This window comes from Trichosurus vulpecula, chromosome 1, assembly GCF_011100635.1.
Source record: "Trichosurus vulpecula isolate mTriVul1 chromosome 1, mTriVul1.pri, whole genome shotgun sequence".
Classification (NCBI taxonomy): Eukaryota; Metazoa; Chordata; class Mammalia; order Diprotodontia; family Phalangeridae; genus Trichosurus; species Trichosurus vulpecula.
In genome coordinates this window covers 45,465,770-45,486,891 of record NC_050573.1, presented here as the reverse complement: position 1 = coordinate 45,486,891, position 21,122 = coordinate 45,465,770, and the positions used below count along the sequence as shown (strand labels likewise).

General features: G+C 37.8%; 1 protein-coding gene across 1 annotated transcript in view; it reads left to right on the top strand.

The window, feature by feature from the left end:
- The window catches only part of STX2 (syntaxin 2), a 47,099-nt gene extending 28,574 nt beyond the window's left edge, over nucleotides 1-18,525 (top strand). Inside the window, 7 exon segments of the mRNA XM_036739220.1 lie at nucleotides 934-1,008; nucleotides 5,199-5,272; nucleotides 5,866-5,974; nucleotides 6,241-6,314; nucleotides 6,424-6,561; nucleotides 8,416-8,526; nucleotides 16,249-18,525. Of these exon segments, the coding sequence (XP_036595115.1) occupies nucleotides 934-1,008; nucleotides 5,199-5,272; nucleotides 5,866-5,974; nucleotides 6,241-6,314; nucleotides 6,424-6,561; nucleotides 8,416-8,526; nucleotides 16,249-16,326 (659 nt within the window). The 3' untranslated portion in view covers nucleotides 16,327-18,525.
- Nucleotides 18,526-21,122: the final 2,597 nt, after the last annotated feature.

Sequence of the window (21,122 nt, the reverse complement as noted above, 5' to 3'; positions counted from 1 at the left end):
AATGGGTAGAGTGGGATTTACTTTCATCAAGGGGTAGGTAGCATGATGTGGTGGAAGGGTCATAAGACTTGGATGTTTGAGGTCTGGTCCTCTGCTGATTTCAAGTCCATATTCACCTGTAAAAGAGGAATGATACTTGTACATCCTACCCCATAGGGGCATTGTGAAGATTAAATGAGATTTAATTTTAAACTAAATTTATTTATTATTTATTATAATTAATAATTTTTATTTTATAAATTATAAATTTTATAAATAAAATTTAATAAAAGCAAACATTTAATAATAATTATTAATAAATATATTTATTGTTAAATTTAATTAAATGAGATTAAAAAGATTAAATTCAATGATTAAATATATATAAAACCATTGTTGTTTTTTTCCTTCATTCTTGAAGAGGACCATGACATCAGGAATGTGATGCCATGACATGCAAGTTAATTGGATTACAGTGAGGGAGGGCTGTGCAAAGTCACCAGCCTCACTCACTCCTCTGGAGCCATCTGGGCCCAGTGACAAGATAGAGATCAGGATGACTGTATTTGGCCCCAGATGTAAGACCATATACAGATGTTAACATCATAATGTATTAGCTCCTGCTCAGATGTTAGTATTAGGTTGCTATTTGGAAAATATCCTTGTACTAGCTGGTTGGTCCATTACTGCAGAAGGACCTTATGTGACAGCAGGGTGTGCTGAGGATTGTCTTTATTAGGTGGGTGTATGGGGTACATGACGGAAGTTGAAGAGCCACAAGAAGGCTTGGAGCTCTGTTTCTAGAGTAAGTCTAAGTTGGATTATTAGTGGGGTGAAAGCCAGTGGAGCATTGGTGATGTCTCCTCTGAGGTAACAACTAGTGGTGGTGTATTTCTTTTGTGTTTACTATGGGTCTCTAAATTTGACATCTCAGATTACGTTTTATTTTTAAAGGAACCAAAGAAGAGCTAGAAGAACTGAACAAAGAAATCAAGAAAATTGCTAATAAAATTAGAGCCAAGTTAAAAGGTAAGTTTGAAAGTTTAGCTGCTTTTTAGGTAAATGTTTAATATTGACTTTTTACAAAAGTATTTGCTTGAGTTATCAGTCCCCTTCTACTACCCATTTTACACTGTGAAGAACTGAATGTGAGGAGCTTAAATGTCATTGATTCCTGTCATTTATGCTAGTCACTAGCTCTTGCTCAACATTATCAATCACTGAGTTATGTTACTTTGAGCACTTGATTATGTACTAATCTTTCATAGTCTCATATTTTATTTTCTGGTACTGTTTTTACTAAATTTCTGTTATTTCAAGCTCAACATAATTTGTAATTATGTATGTGTATGTATATATATGTGCACACATCTATATTATATATAGTCAGTGGCCCTTTAAAAAAGATTTTATTTTTTCCCCAATTACATGTAAAAGCAATTTTAAACATTTTTTAAAATTTTGAATTCAAAATTCTCTGCCTTCCTCTTTCCTGCTCCCCTCTCTGACACAGCAAGCAATATGATACAGCTTATATATGTGCAGTTATGTAAAACATTTCCATATTAGTCATGTTGTGAAAGAAAACACAGACCAAAAAAATCCTCAATAAAAATAAAGAAAAAATGTTAAAAGTATGCTTTGATCTGCATTCAGACGCCACCATTTCTTTCTCTGGAGATGGAGAACATTTTTCATCATAAATCCTTCAAAATCGTCTTGAATCATTGTGTTACTGAGAATAGCTAAGTCATTCACAGTTGATCATCACACAGTATTGTTGTTACTGTGTATAATGTTCCGGTTCTGCTCACTTCACTTTCCATCACTTCATGTAAGTTGTTCCAGGTTTTACTGAAATCATCCTGCTTGTCATTTCTTGAAGTATTCCATCACAATCATATATGACAACTTGTTCAGCCTTTCTCCAGTTGATGGGCATGGCCTCACTTGACAATTCTTTGCCACTACTAAAAGAGCTACTATGAGTATCTTTGAATATATAGACCCTTTTCTTTCTTCTTTGGTCTCTTTGGGATATAGACCTAGTAGTGGTATGGTGGGGTGAAAGAGTATGCAGTTTTCTTTGGGCATAGTTCCAGATTGCTCTCCAGAATAATTGAATCAGTATACAATTCTACCAGTAGTGCATTAGTGCCTCAATTTTCCCACATCCCCTTCAACATTTGTCATTTTCCTTTTCTGTCATATTAGCCATTTTGATAGGTGTGGGGTGCTACCTCAGAGTTGTTTTAATTTGCATTTCTTTCATCAGTAATGATTTGGAGTATTTTTTTCATATGACTATAGACAGCTTTGATTACTTTGTCTAAAAACTATCTGTTCATATCCTTTGACCATTTATCAGTTGGAGAATGAATCTTATTTTTATAAATTTGACTCAGTTCTCTATATATTTGAGAAATGAGGCCTTTATTGGAGAAACTTGCTATGAAAAGTTTTTCACAGTGATGATTACCATATAACCCCTCCCTTATTTTCTCCTTCTTTATCCTACTCTCTCCTTTCACCCTATCCATCCCTGCTTCTGCTTTTACCTCTTTCAATCCTCCCTCCCTCCCCCCCGCCCATCTCCTTTTCTCTTATCTTCTTCCCTTCCTACTTCCCTGTAGGGTAAAATAGATTTTGATACCCAGCTGAGTGTGTATGTTATTTCTCTTTGAGTCAGTTCTGAGAAAAATAAGGTTCAAGGGCTCCTGTCCACCTTCCTGATCTTCCCTTCTGCTATAAAAGCTTTTTTTGCCTCTTTTTTATGAGATAATTTACCCTTTTCTACCTCTCCCTTTCCTACCCCTTAATTTTATTTTTTTAGATGTCATCCTATCACATTCAACTCACACCCATGCCCTCTATCTATGTATCCTCCCTCTAACTTCCCTAATAATGACAAAGTTCTTAGGAGTTACAAGTATCATCTTCACATGTAAGAATGCAAACAGTTTAACCTTATTGAATCCCTTATGATTTCTCTTTAGTGTTTACCTTTTTATGCTTCTTTTGAGTCATATATTTGAAAGTCAGATTTTCTATTCAGCTCTGATCTTTTCATCAAGAATGCTTGAAAGTCCTGCATTTCATTGACTAGCCATTTTTTCCTCTGAAGGATTATACTCAGTTTTTCTGGGTAGGTGATTCTTGGTTGTAATCCTAGCTCCTTTGCCTTCTGGAACATCATATTCCAAGCCCTCTGATCCTGTAATGTTGAAGTTATTTGTGAAGTTATCTTGTGTTATTTCGACTGTGGCTCCATGATATTTGAATTGTTTCTTTCTGACTGCTTGCAATATTTCTTCTTTGACCTGGGTCATTTTGTATTTGGCTATAACATTCCTGGGATTTTTCATTTTGGGATGTCTTTCAGGAGGTGGTTGGTAAATTCTTTCCATTTCTATTTTGCGATTTTAGAATATCGGGGTAGTTTTCCATGACAGTTTCGTGAAAGATGCTGTCTAGGTTCTTTTTTTGATCATGGCTTTAATGTAGTCCAGTAATTCTTAAATTATCTCTCCTGGATCTGTTTTCCAGGTCAGTTGTTTTTACATGAGACATTTAACATTTTCTTCTAGTTTTTCATTCTTTTGATTTTGTTTCGCTGTTTCTTAATATCTCATGATATCGTTAGCTTCCATTTGCCCAGTTATAATTTTTAAGCAATTATTTATTTCAGTGAGCTTTTGCAAGTCCTTTCCATTTGGCCAATTCTTATTTTTTTAGGCAGTTCTTTTCAGTAGATTTTTGTGCTCTTTTTACCATTTTGCCTATTCTGTTTTTTCAGGTGTTATTTTTTTTTTTTTGGTATTTTTTTGAGCTTCCTTTTTAAACTGTTGACTTTCTTCATCATTTTCTTGCATCACTCATTTCTTCTCCCAGTTTTTCCTCTATCTCTCTTATTTGATTTTTAAAATCCTTTTTGATCTCTTCTAGGAGTTCTTTTTGGGCCTAAGACCAATTCATATCTTTCATTGAGACTTTGGATATAGCAGTTTTGATTTTGTTGTCTATATATGAGTTTGTGTTTTGATCTTCCCTATAACCATAGTAACTGTGATCAGATTCTTTTTTTGTTGTTTATCCATTTTTCCCCACCAACTTTTAACTTTATGTTAAAGTTGGGCTGTGCTGTCAGAGTGGATGGGGTACTGTTAACTTCAGGTTTTTTTATGTAGCTTTTTTCAGAGCTAGTTCTGAAGGTCTGTACATTTTCAATTCTTCCAAGCTAGTGTGTCTAAGAAGAGCTGTGATTACTACTCTCCTGGCCTGTGCTATGGTCTGTGAGTGACCACAAGCATTCTCTTTCACTTTGGAACTGGGACCAGGGTCCCTGCTCTCCTGTGGCCACAAGCTTTAGTGTGCTAGTGCTCCTCATCACCCTGGGACTATGACTCATGCAGGACTGTGACCTGTATCTGCATATGGGCAATGTAAAAGAGTCTACCAGTAAAGGGACCCCTGTAATCTCCTTTTGATCAGTTGTCCAACCCCCTTACCATCTGTGAGCTGAGAGCTCCAGAAGCTACTGCCACTGCTGCTGATTTAGTTGCCCCCAAGGTCTGCTGCTGGTTTGCTGGGGTGCACAGCCTATTCTGGCCTGTAATCCACTCTCACATCATGAGATGGACCTTTCCTGCCAAACTTTTAAGTTGTCATGGGATGGGAAACTGTTTCACCCTGTGTTTCTGTGGGTTCTGCCATTCCAGAATTTGGTTTAAGGCAATATTTTAAAGTTACTTGGAGGGGAATTTGGGAGAGTTCAAGTGAGTCCCTGCCTTTTCTCCACCATCTTGACTCTGCTACTCTAGTGGCTTTTTTTTAAGAAGAAAAAAGAGAAATGTGGACTGGGCACTGTAAAAAGCTCAGCATGATGTGATTTATTTTATGGTGTACATTACTCAACTTTGGTGCAGTGGTTTTCGAGGTGTTTGCTTTCTGTGTGAGTCAAAATAGAAATTCATTTGTGACCATGATGAAACACAGATCTTTTAAAAATCAAGATCTTTCTACCAAGATTTTCCATTTAATCAAGAGTAATTTCTTAACTGATTATTTTAAATTTCTCTTTAGTAATTTATCAACTTAGTTTTATTTGGGGGAGGAGATCAGAACGAAATGGATCCCATGCAAGAAAGCAAGCAATCTGAGATCATCATTCAGTGATTTATTTGAAACAAAAAAGTGAAAGCTGTTCTGTTTGTCCTCAGCTATTGAACAAAGTTTTGATCAAGACGAGAATGCCAACCGAACGTCAGTGGATCTTCGGATACGAAAAACACAGGTTTGACTATCAGCTTCATTAGATGAAAATAAAAGCTCACAGTCATTCCTCTGATTGCATGTTTATCTTCACACAGTCTCTATTTTCAAAGTAGGGGCTGTAATATGCACAGAATTATTAAGTTAGCTAGTTTTTAAGTATCTAGAAAGGGCAGTCAGTTGCAGTGGAGAAAGCACCCGGCCTGGGAGTCAGGAAGAGCTAAGTTCAAATCTGGCCTTAGACACTTACAAGCTATGACCCTGGGCAAGTCAGGTAACCCTGTTTGCCTCACTTCCTCATTTGTAAAATAAGCTGGGAAAGGAAATGGCAAACCACCCCGGTATTTTTGCCAAGAAAACCCAAAATGGGGTCATGAAGAGTCAGGCATGACTGAAACAACTGAACAACCACAAGAAGTACCTAGCACTCACAAGGTGTATAACTGTATTCTGGGCCCTGGAGTATGCCTAGTAAGAGTTGGAGTGTAAATAAATATACAACATGGATATTTCTCCATTTGGAGGAATAATGTAGTAGGTTGGTTTGCTGAAATTCATTTTCTTAATGGATAAGAAAAAATGTAACATTTTGATGAATTTTATCCCTCTTTACAGCATTCTGTACTGTCTCGGAAATTTGTGGAAGTGATGACAGAGTATAACGAAACACAGACTTTGTTTCGGGAACGAAGCAAAGGACGAATACAGCGTCAACTAGAAATAAGTGAGTAAATAACATTTTTATATTGGCTGAAGTCTCATCAACAGTGTGACTGTGAAGAAGTGTCTTAACTTCTTTGAGCTTCGGTTTGCTTATCTGTAAAACTGGGATAGTAATACTTGCACTATCTACCTCACAAGGTTGTTGTAAGAAAAGTGCTTTATTAGTGTGAGCCATTATTTTTGCTGTTATGGTGAGAAATACGTCATTATTTTTGAAGTGCAACACTCCTAATTGAAGTGTTTTAAATTATGTTAATATCTTCTTAGCTGGAAAAACTACCACTGATGAGGAACTAGAAGAAATGTTGGAAAGTGGGAATCCTTCTATTTTCACTTCAGATGTAAGCATACAAATGTCACTAGGACTGGATATGCATTTTATTTTTAAAAAAATATTGCAAACCAACCATATGTTCATTAGCATTTCTTTCTTGTTTCTCCATTCCAAAGATTATATCAGATTCTCAAATTACTAGGCAAGCTCTCAATGAAATTGAGTCACGTCACAAAGATATTATGAAATTGGAGTCCAGTATACGAGAGCTACACGAAATGTTTATGGATATGGCTATGTTTGTTGAGACTCAGGTAACTAAATTGATTTGAATTAATTTCTTTAAAAGGAAATCTTCCTCTCTTGCCTGTGCTTTTATATTTGGTCGAATAACAGCTTCTAGTATGCCTGTATTTTCTGTTCTGTCAGAATAAGAGAAGGCTCCCCCTCACTGGACCCCATTGGTCAAACAGAGGCCGAATTTTGGCTTGTCCAGGGATGCTGAGGAGGGGCCCCTCATTCTCGTGTGGGTTATATCAGGTGGCTTCTGAAGTCCCTTCCAACATGGAGATTTTGTAAATATTATTTCAGTTTCTGTAAATGATTAATGAAAATATAAAGTGTAAGGCTAGGTGTGGGCCCCAGAAGTCAGATTGTGTGGCCCTGAAGAGATTTTGCTCAGCATTGGAGGGTCTTGATTTAGCTCAACACAGATCCATTGGATCCATTAAAGATGAATACCTGCCCTTCCTCTTCTTCCCTCCCCACCAAATACAGCAATAGACTATTTCCTAATAAATAGTTTCTTATGAAATCTTTTGCCAATTTGCACTTTTCCTTTTGGCAAAAATTTGGGTAAATTGTTCTTTCTTGTGTGCTCCTGCCAGAATAGTTCCTTAGGATTAAAGGTATAGAGGCAGTGAGACTCTCATAACTATTATTCTCACCCTGAGAAGGTTCTCATCAGAACTTTGCTTAACTTTAGGTCCCTTTATGTTTCTGGTAATTTGTGGGGGCGGGAGTTCATGACAAGGGTTCACGTCAAGCAGACTTCCGTGACCTTTTCAGTATGACATCTTTAAATAACAGACCATAAAGTCGATTGAGGGAAATTGGCAGATGCTTGCAGCATTTTTGCCAAAAAAAGTTAACAACTACTGGATATGTGTGCATGGTTGGGGGAGGGATTATTTCCCTTCCCTCCCCCTCCCTATTTTGTGTAGTGTCCATTGGTGAAAGAGAAAATAGATGGATTAGCAGCCCCAAATTCCTGAATTATCCCAAAAGAAACAAATTAGCTAGGTGAGAATTATTAGAGCATACTTGTGTTTGTTGAGTTATTCTTTTATTATACAGATCCTACAGAAAGAAAGTAATTCTTTCACTGGGCTTCATTAGAAAAAACCTTTGCACTTTACAGATTTGTCTCCTCAATTACTCTTAGAAATCATTAATATAGTTTCTCCTACATATATACACTTGGGAATAGTAATTGTATTGATCAAATCTAGTTCAGTCTGTGTTGGGAAATTTAAATCTGTGAATGAATGAGTTACTTGTGGATCATTCTTCAATGCTTTGCTATTCACTGCTGCAGATTATGTCTGCGAATGGACAGAAAACAGGTAATGTATTTTCTCCCCTAACATTTCACCACATTTCCTTGTTTAAAAATTTGCTCATTAATTCAGCCAATTTAGTGTCAGTGTGAAAGCTATGTTTAGTATAATTACAGTTTTAAAAGTAATGAAAATTTTGTGCTCATTTGAAAAAATGTCATTCTCTGGTTGTATATATGTGTGTTTTTAGAGTATGTTTGTGCATGTAGTAAAATATTTAACCCAAAGCTAGCTTCCTTTCCATCTTTATGCTCATCCTAAATTGTTTTTACCATTTCCATGTTTAGAAAAACTCATATGCCTTTAATTATCTACATTGAAACGTTATCTATTTTTTCTTTAATTTTAAAAATTGGAATGGAATATTAAACCATTATTTTTGGCCAAAAGTAGAATAGATTTAGCCTTCTTTTCAAGAGAATGAAAACTTTTAGTCATCCTTTCCATAAGATGCATTCTTATCTCAGAATCATTATTGATGTGATATGGCTGCTCTTGGGTATACATCTGGAAGTGCATTTCTTCTAAAATTAAAATTTTTATTTTTAGGGTGAAATGATCAACAACATAGAAAAGAATGTGATGAATGCTTCAGACTATGTAGAGCATGCTAAAGAGGAAACTAAAAAAGCTGTTAAATACCAGAGCAAAGCCAGAAGGGTAAGCTTATATTGTAGAGCTGCTAAAAATGTACACATACTAATATGCTACAAACTGGTCTGTGCTCATAGCACACCAATGCCATTTTGCTAGAAAGTTTATCGAAGAAATAAAGCTGGATGCCTGTTCTACTCAAGGCTAAAACATAATGCGTTTATTGGATACACTGACATTATTTTTGTTAAGAAACATAAAAGGTTATTAGGTAAATGCTGCTGAATCTACACCTTTTTTTGGTACCCAAAATAAGTGTAGACCCTTTACTAATAAACATAAGTAATGTTTCCCGTTTCACATGCTAGACTGAAGCAACCGTTTCTTTTAAAGTAGAAAAAGTTTTGTGCATTTTTTATGTCAGCCTTTATGAGAATGGATGCAAAATAATACAGTATCAGATCAGAATAAAATGTTTCCTTTAAAATAGTTTCTCATTAATTTTTTGATTTAATAGTTTGTTATATATTCTATTTGGTTGCTGCTTCCTTGATTTTTGGATTATTTGGCCTTAGTGAACTTAGGCAGTTTCTTACAGATTCTACCCATGAAGTTTCTGTATTGTTGGAAATCTACTTATTTTACTATTAACAAGAGTTAAGGGGCCTTTCAGATTGTTTTTTTGCTTAAAAGATCAATATAGCAAATGTACCACTAGCCTGTCATTAAATTTACAACTGGACACCCATTATGTAACATCTCTGTGTAACAGAGGAATGCAGTAGCACTGATAATCTAAGGTATTTTATGATAATGCAAAAATGATATGTGGCTCTGGAATGCATGTTTATATTCATATTGGATTGTAGATGTGCTTGGGAATTCAAAACACTTCAAAGAAATTATTGGCATTAAATAGTGAAGAGCTGACTAAGGAGCTGGAAAGCCCTATTCTCTATCCTGCTTCTCTGTTTAACTTCTTGCTCCCAAGTAATGCTGGAGATAGACTAGCATAAAACATTGTCTTAAGGAGAGTTGTTTTCAGAACACCATCTGAGGACACTGTCAGACCATTGTCCTTCAGACCACGCCTGGAAGTGGGGGAGATAACTCTGAATGAAAATGTCTTTCTTGGTGGTAGATTCCCTTGTTAGTTCAGTGGTAGTATCAGAGTGAGAAGAGGCAGAAATAGTGATATGGTCACCAAATACTTAAGCAGAGAGAAGTCGATAGTACTAGAAAGAAGTTAAAAGCAAGAAAATGTTCATAATTGATGATTGATTTAAGTAAAATCCAAGCCCAACAGCTTTACCCTGGTTTATCTTCCCTCCCCTCCCTGGATTGTGGGCAAGAGAATCTAAGGGGCTCTTTAATTAGTTGTAGAACAGTCCTAAATTGTTTGGCATGGTCTAGATAGAGCATATTGACTGTGTTTTCATTTTTTAATTGGTTAGGTAAACATAGCCTTATTCTTTGGGATCCCTAATCCTCTAGGGTGCTGGGATGCCTGTTCTTGTGCATTGATTCCATGACTCTGCCGAGACAGCTGAAGAAAGCTTAGAGCTTTTGACAGCTTTTTCATTAGCTTCTTAGACTTATCATTGTTCCTGTTTTAGAACTTGGGTGTTGCATTTACAGGCATCCTGTTTATGTTGCAACATTGCTGCTGCAATGACAGTAGAGTTTTGTGTGGCCCATGCTAAGCCAGATAGCATTAGTGGTGTGATTGGCTCAACATGGTGACCCGGTAGGTAGTGCTGAAGCGTTTAGCCAACGTACGAGGATGTGCTCTGTATTTTTAGGACATAAAGACAGATTAAAAGGGGTAAGTACATTATTGTCCCCATAAAGCTCAAGATCATTTATTACTGTAATCTGCCAGTGGGGTTGTTGAGGGAGAAAAGAACCCCAGGGATGTAGGAATCCCAAACCAAAGTTCCCAGGTTGCCTGGAATGAATTTGCGGACCCAAGCATTCTTTAAGTCAAGGAGGCAAAGATTTATTAGCTTTATGTAAATAAAGCCAACAAGAGTTCTTAGGGAACTTGCAACTGTACAGGGCTGCAGGAAAAGTTTGAGTACAAGATTTAGGGGTAAAACCTGTCAATTAGGTGTTTTGGGGTAGGATTAGGGAGTGGTTAAGGTGTGTTCAGTTCTTAAAGGAACATGCGCTTTTTGTATCTACTGCGCAGGTATCTTACCCAGAATTCACTGGGAAATAGCCCAATGCGGGGCTACCTGTGGGTGTGGTTTTGACTGTGAAACATCACTAAGTCACCAAAACTTGATGGCTGACTGGGAATATCCAGGTGGATTCCATCATGTATCTTGTTAGTCTTAAGGGAGTATACATTTGAGTATGTCTAGGATGTGTGTTAGACTCAGCGTATCATCTGGAATCAATCTATAATTGGGCACAGCTGCTTAGTGAGGAAGAAGCAGAGATAAGTTAGTTGGGGCACGTTGTCCTATAGCGAGAGAGAAAGACTGATAGGGCCAATGCTTTGAAGCTAGGGAGAGATGTGATTTTAGAACTGGAGTTCAGGAACAGATACCCAAGCAGAGGTTAAGGGGAAATGTGATGTTAGAATTAGGGTCCAAGCACAAGCACCCCATCAGGGTTTGGCCAGTGTGGCTGCCCCCTCACTGATGTGGCTCACCCTCCATCTACACCAGTGAGTGTCAGGTCCAGTGGTCCAGTCTTTTCTGCCATGAGGAATCCCAGCCCACTGAATATGTGAGGGCAGGAGACTCTAACTTGTGCAGCTACAGGCTTCCTCCACTCAGAGCATTGTTTGTTGTTGAGGTCTTTACAGGTTTAAGGTCTGAGGTGTTTTATGGATGGTGCATCTTTGTAATAGGCAAGTTTTATGGATTTTGTAGATGCTTTGTTTTGTGCATAACAAGTCATCAGCGCATCAGTTATTCATGCATGTTCTTTTATCAGCAATAACACAACATCCTACAACACTTGTGTCGTACATACCACTGCCTTGCACCTTAGTAGATGTTCTCCAAGAAGTACTCTAGCTGAAGCATTTATCACTGAACTGTGGCCCGTCTGCTGTAAGCTGAGCCCAGCTGCTCTTGGGGCAGGAGGACAGTGCCAGCTCTAGGCCTGTACTCAAAGCCTTCCCGGCCTGGGCCCACCTTACCTACCTAGACATCAGATTTGCTAACACAGCCTTTAAGAACCCAGAGTTACTAGCAGGCTACCATGAGATATCAGAGGACTTTCACGTGTCTATCAAATGTATTGCATGGATCTCAGGATGATAGGGATTTAGCAGTATTCGTAACTGTAGGGCAGTTTCTGTGCCTAATGGTGTCACTGTAGCAAATTAATGACAACTTTTTTTGAATTGAGAATTAGGTCAAACAGGGTTAAGGGAGTCATTGCTTAGAATTTGAATTGACTTCTGTGAGGCCATTGGGTTGTATTAGAATGTAGAAGGGGTCTTAATCCTGAGGCTGCAAATGAATTTTGATATAATCAGCTTACTTTCCTTTGACAGAAAAAGTGGATAATTGTTGCTGTCTCGCTGGCACTGGCTGCCCTCCTTGCCCTAATTATTGGTTTATCAGTTGGCAAATGATGATGTGTGGATAACTGCAGCATGCTTGCCTCTCTGCCGTTTTGGCAGTAAGTAACTAATTGACTAACTTTGTTTTTGTTACTTTTTAACTTTTGTAATTTGCCACAGTAGTGATGATCCCATTTTAGTTCGCCCTTAAAAGTAATGAAAGCCTGGCTGGTGGCTGCCCCCTCACCTGTTCCTTTCTAATGCATGGTGCAAATGCTGGCTCCTACGGGTAATTTTGTCTGTCTTTCAGAAATCTGTGCTCCCAAAGTAGTGCATTTGGTCTCAATAATTCACTTTCTAATGAAAGTCATTTTATTACTTGAAATTTTATTATTTTTTAAAAGGAGGGATCTTCTGGAGTTTTACCCTAGAATCACTCACTTCAATATGATAATAATAACATTTTTATCGAGATCTGTATTTAGGTTTTTTTAAATCTAGAATAACTTTAAACTTTTTATGCATGAATGTGTTTCATTACTTTTTTTGTTGTTCAGGGGTTCGGTCATGTCCAACTCTTCATGACCCCTTTTGGGGTTTTCTTGGCAGAGATTCAGGAGTGGTTTGTTATTTCCTTTTCCACCTCACTTTCTGGAGGAGAAAAACTGAGGCAAACAGGGTTAAGTGACTTGCCCAGGGTCACCCAGCTAATCTTTTTGCATGTCTTTTTATCAGCAATAACACAACATCCTATAGCACTTGTGTCATACATGCGCTTTGAGAATCACTTCCCTGTCCCTTAGTGTCGATCTGAGGCGAGATTTGAACTCAGGAGGATGAGTCCTTCTGACTCCAGGCCTAGTACTCTACCTATTGTGCCAGCTAGCTGCCTTGTTTTGTTACTTACTTGAAAAACAATCATTAATATTAACAGAATTATTTAGAAAAATACAAAGTTTTATTCAATAGGGATAAATGGAGGTAATGTTTCTAAGATAGTCTGCTAATACTATTTCAGACAGCAGTTGCAAACCAATTTCTAGTAAGATTTTACTAACTTCATCACAACTAAAAGAAAGTGATGGAATACAAGGGAAATTTCACCTTGGTCTTTCGTTTTAAGGCAGTTTGTCTGTCATACCTTGAGCATTAGAATGGACTTTCATGAGAGAGGTGACATAAATTATCTTACTCATAGAGTTTGCCTCTGAAATGACTAATATGCCCTTAGTCATATATTCTAGTGGCAAAACTCTCCTCCTCATTATTTCAGCAACAGACTGATGCAGCGCTGTCAGCAAGTCCTGTTTCTAGCTTTGTCGGAATTTGTAAGAATACTTTTAGCACACTTATCCAGAATTTCTTAACACTTGAGTAGTGCAGTTACAGGACATCTTGGCCAAAGCACAGGTTTAGAGTCCACGGGATCTGTGTTTGAATTCTAGTTCTACCCCAGGCTGCTACTGGTGTCACCTTGGGCATATCTCTTGGAGTTTTGGATGCCTCATTTATTCAGTGACAGTGGGTTAAGCTAGATGATCTCTAGTCTTTTCTCCCTTCAACAAATCCTCTGATCCATGGGAACTCTGGGGAAACAGTTCTATGTTAATAAGGGAATCCTTGCGTTCTGTTGTTTTTCTCCAAAGAAGTCTTCCTAAAATGTGTTCTCTCTAAAGAGTTTCTCAGTTTGTGGCTTATGCCAGCAGTTCTCAAAGTGTGGTCTAGAGACCCCTGTACTCACAGACCCCAGGTCTGTGAGGTCAAAACTATTATCTTAATGATGCTAAGATATTTTACTTTCTAGCGTAGTAAATACCAATAGATATACTCACATAAATAAAAGCTCTTTGGGGGATCCTTGATAATTTTTAAGAATCTAAAGGGGTCTCGAGACTAAGATGATCGATAAGCACTGGTCTATATCCATAAAATAGTTAATTGAATATTGTTACATTTTTAGGATCAAGGCAGCATTTCCTAACCAGTGTATAATCAGTCCCAAGAGCCACCCACATTTGAGTAAAACATCTACAGTTGGCCAGCATTTAATGTTAAAGAGTTTTGTTTCACAAATTAAGCCCTTAACCCTGGCCAGATGTTTCACCAGTGCAAGAAAACAGGGATGAATCAGTATAATTCTAACAAAGATACTGTAAAAACACCAAGTACATGCCTTCTCACATTTGTATATGAAGAACAGAAGAAATTTGTCTTTTTACAAAATTGTTTAGACTTGATACAAAGTGAAATGTAAATCCCTAGGTACAAAGGTTAAGCCCAAGTATTACTTTTGGAGCCATAAGCAGAGAATGAGAACAGGATTTTTGTAAGATGTATTCACAGTGCCTGAATGCGGTTTATATATTCACAATTGCTTAGTGCAATATGTATTTCACAGTCCCTGAATGCTATTGGATAGTAGAGCACTTCCTGCTTTGGGCGCCTCTTGTCCTTCACACAGGGCAGGGCTTCTTCAGCTTTTTCCGCTGTGGACCTCTGTTTGCGTTTTGGCAGCCTTCATTGGTGTTGCATGGCCTGAGGATATGTACAGTGCAAAGTGCACATGCTGTGTGTTTAGAATCAAGGCTGCAGTGAAGTTCCTAGATGCAACTCTGGCAAGCACTGCCAGAAACACCTTGGATTCATTTACATGTTTGATTTTGAATTAATTTTTTTGTTGCATGTTCAGAAACCGTTTATTGTTCCAAATTTTTCACAACCACATGGGGTTGCAACTCACAGCTTAAGAAGCACCAAAATAGAGCACCTGCTGTATGCAGAAGATGGTGTGGGGTGTTGGAGGAGAGAAAAAAGACAAAGAAGATTGATTTCTACCCCTAAATGACTGACAGTCTTGAAGGAGAGACAGAATACAGTGGAGTACTTAGAAATAATACAACAGGAGGTCAAACTAGTTGGGTATTCGTGTTCCCTAAGTTCCCATTGGAAGTAGATAGGACAGGTTTAATCTAGAAGGCAGGCTAACAGTGTGAGGGGAGGGCTTCCTGGGTTTTAAAGGAGACGAAAACTATGCATTGTTGGAGAAGGGAATGCATTGCAGTTAACAATGAAATACAGACTTAATAATGCAAAGAAGATACAGTCAGCAGGATAGGTCTGGATCTTAAGGAAGGAACAACTAGGGAAAATTCTGAGTTGGTAAAAGTATATTCAAGGGACTTGTGAGCAACTTGGAATTTCAGTGAGAAGAGAAGAGGCCTAAGGAGCACCCAGGCCACTCCTGGGAGTGGGGGTGGGAGTGTAGTCATTGATGGAAGAGGCCATTTAGCCCTGCACTATGAAGTTTGGTACCCTTAGTTCAAATGCTGATATCTCAGTTCAATTTAGCAAAAACATTTTATGTGCTTTCTCTTTTATGTGCTTTCTCTGTGTAAGGCCCTAGATCTCTACTTTCAAGGAGCATCCATTCTGTAGAGTCTATGCTTTCTAAAAGGAAAAGAGAGATCTCACAGTATAACAGACCCTTGACCCATGAATCCTCCTTCCCTCCATCCTTTGGGAAGTGCTGTGGCTTTTAGCCAGAGATGGATGGCACTCAACATACAAGGCATATGTTTCCATAGACAGGAAATCATTAGTCCCATGTTTGGCACATTTTACCTAAAGGAAAAAATGTTTTAACGTGAAAGCCTGATCAAATGGGCACATTTAAAACCAAATTCAGCAATATTTTTATTAGGCAAATTAAATAGAAACCCACTGAAGGCATTAAAAAATGTCATCATATATCCAGGTGGAAGCATGTTCCTGACAGTTTTGTCACGTTCAATGGAAAGCATTTATTAAGCTGTCACATGATGTTGTACCAGATAAAATAGAAGTAGAGGTCATAAACAAAGTAGGAAGCAACCAATTTCAAGCAGTTTTTTGGTATTAAAACCTAGAAAAAGTCTATTTTTGTCAGATACACACACACAAAATATGAGGGTGAGCCGTATAAATATGAATGGTCCTTTTGCATTGTAATGCATGCATTAGGGTATCCTAAGATATAGTGCTCAAACAGACAACTTTGCATACTCCTGAAGTAAAGCTTTTCAAAGATCTGCTTAAATAAACCTTCCTTATGGCTCTTCGTGTTTTGACTTCATTATTTTTCGTTGTTCTTGGTCCTGAGCCTGTATTCCATGCTGTTCTAGCCAGATGTTGTCAGAGGGAGTGACACTTGTAATTTATTTCTTGTTGATGCAATCCATTGTGGAAACAATTTGATAAATTAACTGAGGTTTTTCTTTATCTTGCAGAAAATGATGTTCATAATTATTTGTGTAATTGTTTTGCTTGTGATCCTTGGAATTATCCTAGCAACAACATTGTCATAGCAAATGCATCTCAGGAGCCAATTATCTGTGGAGCTTCAGAGCACATCTGTGGTGAGACCCATGCCCCATCTTTCCACAAATGAACCACACAGGTTGAGACAAGTGGTATTCATACTGCCGATTTATGATGAGTGACTTCAGGGGGAAAACTCCAGAAAAGGAGGTGCACAGAATCAACCAGAGGAAACGAGATGGATGGCGTGAGTTAATCACAAATATCCTTTGATCGTAAATAACAGACACCAAGAATTTGACAATGGAAAATGTGCTTTAGTGGCCTTAAAATAAGGAATGATCGAAGACTTCAATTGTTGACATTTCAGTGTTAAATTAATATGAAGTTTAATTAGGAGTACATGCTGTTATGAAGCAGTTGGGTTCCAGCTCTGTGACTTCCTTTCCCCCCACAGCTTGTGTGTGCTCATTAAGAGAAGTTTTTCTACTATGTTTATTCATGTTTATTTCTTGTTGGCAAAATAATTCTAATTATCCAAGCAATTCTTTTGTAAAATGTCGACAATTTTAATATATTAACTTAATACATTAACATCTTTCTTTATCCTATTTTTATATATTAAACATTGCCTTTGTATAAAAGCTTCATTTAATTTTTAATCCATCTTTGTACAGTGTCCTTAAGTAAGTTTGTTAATAAAGAAAAGTTGCCATCATCATCAAAACAATGGACCCAAAGCACCCAAACAGTAATTCAAGTGCCTTTTGTTATATTAACTAATAGCAAATCTTGTTATTAGTGATTTACAAATTAATTCAAGCTGATTTTAACGCCCTCTAGAAAAGTCTAGATTATTGTATTTAACTCTACTTCTTCCTGTTTTGTTACCCAAGAAAATAAATTAGTTATTACCCTGTAATGATAAATGGTTCGTTTTCTTTGTTCATTGTTTACATGTTTCTCTGGTTTGTAAAACTCAGATTGAAATGGAAATATGATGAAACCACCAGACGGGCACAAATCTAAGAAATGATCTTTTTCTTAAGTCACACTTTGCCAGTGAGATCATTTCCCTGCTTATTTGAATCTTACAATGCTGGACATACTTGTGTCTAATGACCTGCAGACCATCTATCTCTTAAAATTTCTTGAAGTTTACATGACTCAATGATGATTTCAAGGCCCGGAATCTCATTACTTAGCTTCTTTGGAATTTCTCAGTACGAAGGACTGCTGCTGTGGCCTGAAGTGGGTGAAGTGTTACTGCTGACCGTACATCCCTTCCACTAGTTTCACATTCAGAGTAAATGTTTAGAGCATTTCCAAAGGAGAGTCAGCTTGTGCAGTGGGAGGGGAGAGCCACTTGTGACTGAGGGTGGATACGGACGTCTTCCCAGATGTTTGTTCGAATGTTCATGGAGTTAGTTACATTTGTATACAAACTGTAAGATGAAAGTACAGGTGCACAATAGTTTACCATGAAATGGCTAAAGGCAGGTTTGTTTTTTTAATTATGAATTATGAATTTCATTCACATTCCTGAGTATATTCTCAAATGTATCTTCTTCATTCTATAGTACTGCATCTTGTTTACTTTTTATACATGATTATACACTTTGGAATTAATGAGTATCTTTAAACAGACGCATCAAGCGCAATGTGTTTATTAATCTAACATTTTGCCCTTTGCATATTTGGATACTAAGCTTCTCTAGTTAGAATCCTTGTCAGTGAAATTGTTTTATATGGGCTTTTGTACATTTATTTGTCAGAATTATGTACAATTGTAGAACTTTGTGATATGAACAACCCACTGTCTGTGCCTTCGAGTCCTGGTTCTTCTGGGCCTGGTCACATTGGAACTTGGCAGTACAATAATTCTCATTCTGGTGGCATCTTTCTGACCTCATTTGAAGTATTGGATTTTTTTAAGTTTTTATGTTTGAATTGATAGAAATGATCTTGATTGATTTTTAGATATTTATATCAATCCATAGATGGCACACTAATGTACACAAATCACTTTTACTTATTTGATATTAGAATTTTAGAGTATATTTGTAGATTTCTTTGTGACTTTTTGTAGTTTGCATTGTTCCCTAAATGTTGCATGTTTCGATTAAAAAAAAGTCAACAGAGGGCCACACAGGAAATTTATGCTTGCATTCTTATTTCTGGAAAACTCTGTGGGGGAAATATTTTATTGCACCTCCATTAATAAATTGTTCTGTTAAAGAAAAACACTTTTGTCTGTGGCTATTATTACGTGTCTGAAAGTTAGTAACAGTTCCTAGATTGGAAACAGAGGAGCTGGGTTGGAATTCAGTATCTGCTACTGACTACTTGTACCAACTAGGACATGTCACTTCTCTGGCCTCAGTTTCCTTATTTGGACAGCGAAGGGTTTGGACCAAGTCATATTTTAGGACCCTTCTAGCTAAAAATCTATGAACCTGTGAATTTATATTTTTGTTTTCATTAATTTTAAAATGTATCCATGAGTCTTTAAAATGCTTATCTCTGTTATCGCAACCAACACTCAGTTGGGCTTTCTTTCTAAGAGAAAGTTAGCTTATGGAGAGTTAGGTAATGAGATGTCAAGCTTGCAGACCACCCAGCAAGAAGCTAAATTGTATTAAATTAAAATGTAACTGGGAGACGTTTGACAAAATAAATAAAAACAGTACAACATAGATAGTCTGTGGCTTTCTAAGTCAGTATGGGGCTGGCAGGGATCTGTTTTCTGTTTGAGTTTGTTACCCTTGGTGCTCATGGGTGACAGTGTTCATTACTCAGGTGAGATGTGAGTTTGGTTGGAAGCAGCAGAAGAGAGGGTGAATTCACTTCTCTGGAATTTTCACATCGTAGAAGGCAGAATCATGTTTCAGGTTCTTTTCAGAAATCTTACTTATCATTTACAGCCTTCCGCAGATTCATCAGGGCTGCATCCTGGGAAGGAGGCAGCTAGGTGAGGCAGTGGCTAGAAGGCTGTACCACTTGGTGTCAGGAAGACTTGAGTTTGAATCTCTTGTCCCAGGTATTTACTTGCTGTGTGACCCTGGACAACTCATTTAACCTCTTTAAGCCTCAGTTACTGTATCTGTGGAGTGGGACAGTAAATAACAGTAGCTTCCTCAGAGGGTGGTTGTGAGGACCCAACGAGATGATGCATAAAAAGCTCTTTGCAAATGTGAAAGCATTTTATATAAATGCATAGTTCTACATTGGACTATTTTGGTACTTAAAACATTTGTACCAGAAATCATCGACCTTCGATATACTGTTGTATCTCTTGTGGTTCTTGATTTCACCCTAGAATTGCCATCTTAGTCTGCGGCCTTTAGTCTGACCCAGGCCCTTGCTTGAAGACTTCCAGGGAGGGGAAGTTTGCTACTATGTCAGGAACCCATGCCACCTTGGGAGAGGCTTTTTGGGTGTGTGTGTGTGTGTGTGTGTGTGTTCTCCTGAGGTCCATCCTAAATTTAGTTCTGTGCATAATCTACACATTGCTCCTACTTCCACTTTCTGGGACCAAGAGGAACAAGTCTCATCCCTCTTTGCCATTTTGAAAAATCAGGACAACCGTTGCCCTTCTCCTGTCTTGTAGAACTTCCTTCATTTTCCACAGCCTTTCAAAGGTCACTGTGGCTTGGTCATCAAAACTACCAGTTCTTTTAATCAAGCCAAGTCAATAATTGTTTATTTTTTTTAAATTTTAAAAAATAATATTCTGTTTCCCCAATTACATGTAAAAACAATTTTTAACATTTTTTTAAAGTTTGGAGTTCCAAATTCTATTCTTCTCTTCCTCACCTCTCCCCTCACTGAGACAGTAAGCAATCTGATATGTTGTACATGTGCAATCATGTAAAGCATTTCCACATTAGTAATTTCCAACAAGCATTTATTAGGCCCCTTCTGTGTGCCAGACACTGTCCTAAGTGCTTAGGATTCAAAGAAAAGCAAAAACAAAAACAAAAACTGGTTTTTGTTCTCAAGGAGTTTACTGTCTAATATGGAGAGATATGAAAAAAAATTATATATAAACAAAATATGTCCAGAATAAATTCAAGTTAATCTTAGAGAGAAAACATTAGTAATAAGGGGGATTGGGAAAGACTTTAAGAAGGTAGGATTTTAGCTGGAACTTGAAGGAATCCAGGGAAGCTAGGAGGCAGAGATGAGGAGGGAGAGCAGTACAGGTGATGGCCGGAGAAAAAGCCTGGAGTTGGGAGATGAAGCATTGCATGTGAGGAACAGCCAGGAGGCCAGTGTCATTGGATTGTAGAGTGGAATGGAATAAGGTGTAAGAATGCTGGAAAGGTAATAAAAGGGGGCCAGCTTTTGAAGTTTTGAAAGTCAAACATGGGATTTTCTATCCAATCCTGCAGGTAATAGGGAACCACTGGAGTTTATTGGATAGAGGGTCTGAGGGCTGAGACCTGTACTGTTAATAGCTGAGTGGGTGGACTGGAGTAGGGAGAGACTGAGGCAGGCAGATCCACCAGCAGGCTTTTGTAGGTGTCCAGGCAAGAGGTGATGAAGACCTATACCAGGGTGGTTAGAGGAGAGAAGGGGACATTATACAAGTGAGGTTGAAAAAATCAAATCGATGGGCTGTGGCAACCGATTGGGTGCGGGGCAGGGGGGTGGGGCAGAGAGCAAAGATTCAAGGATGGTGCATAGGTTGTAAGCATTGGTAACTAAGAGGATGCCGATGCCCTCCGTAGAAATAGGGAAATTAGAAGGAAAGTTTTAGAGGAAAGGCAGTCAAGTCTTTGACATAATGAGATTAAGATGGGAAATCCAACTTGAGATGTCTAATAGGCAGTTGGTGATG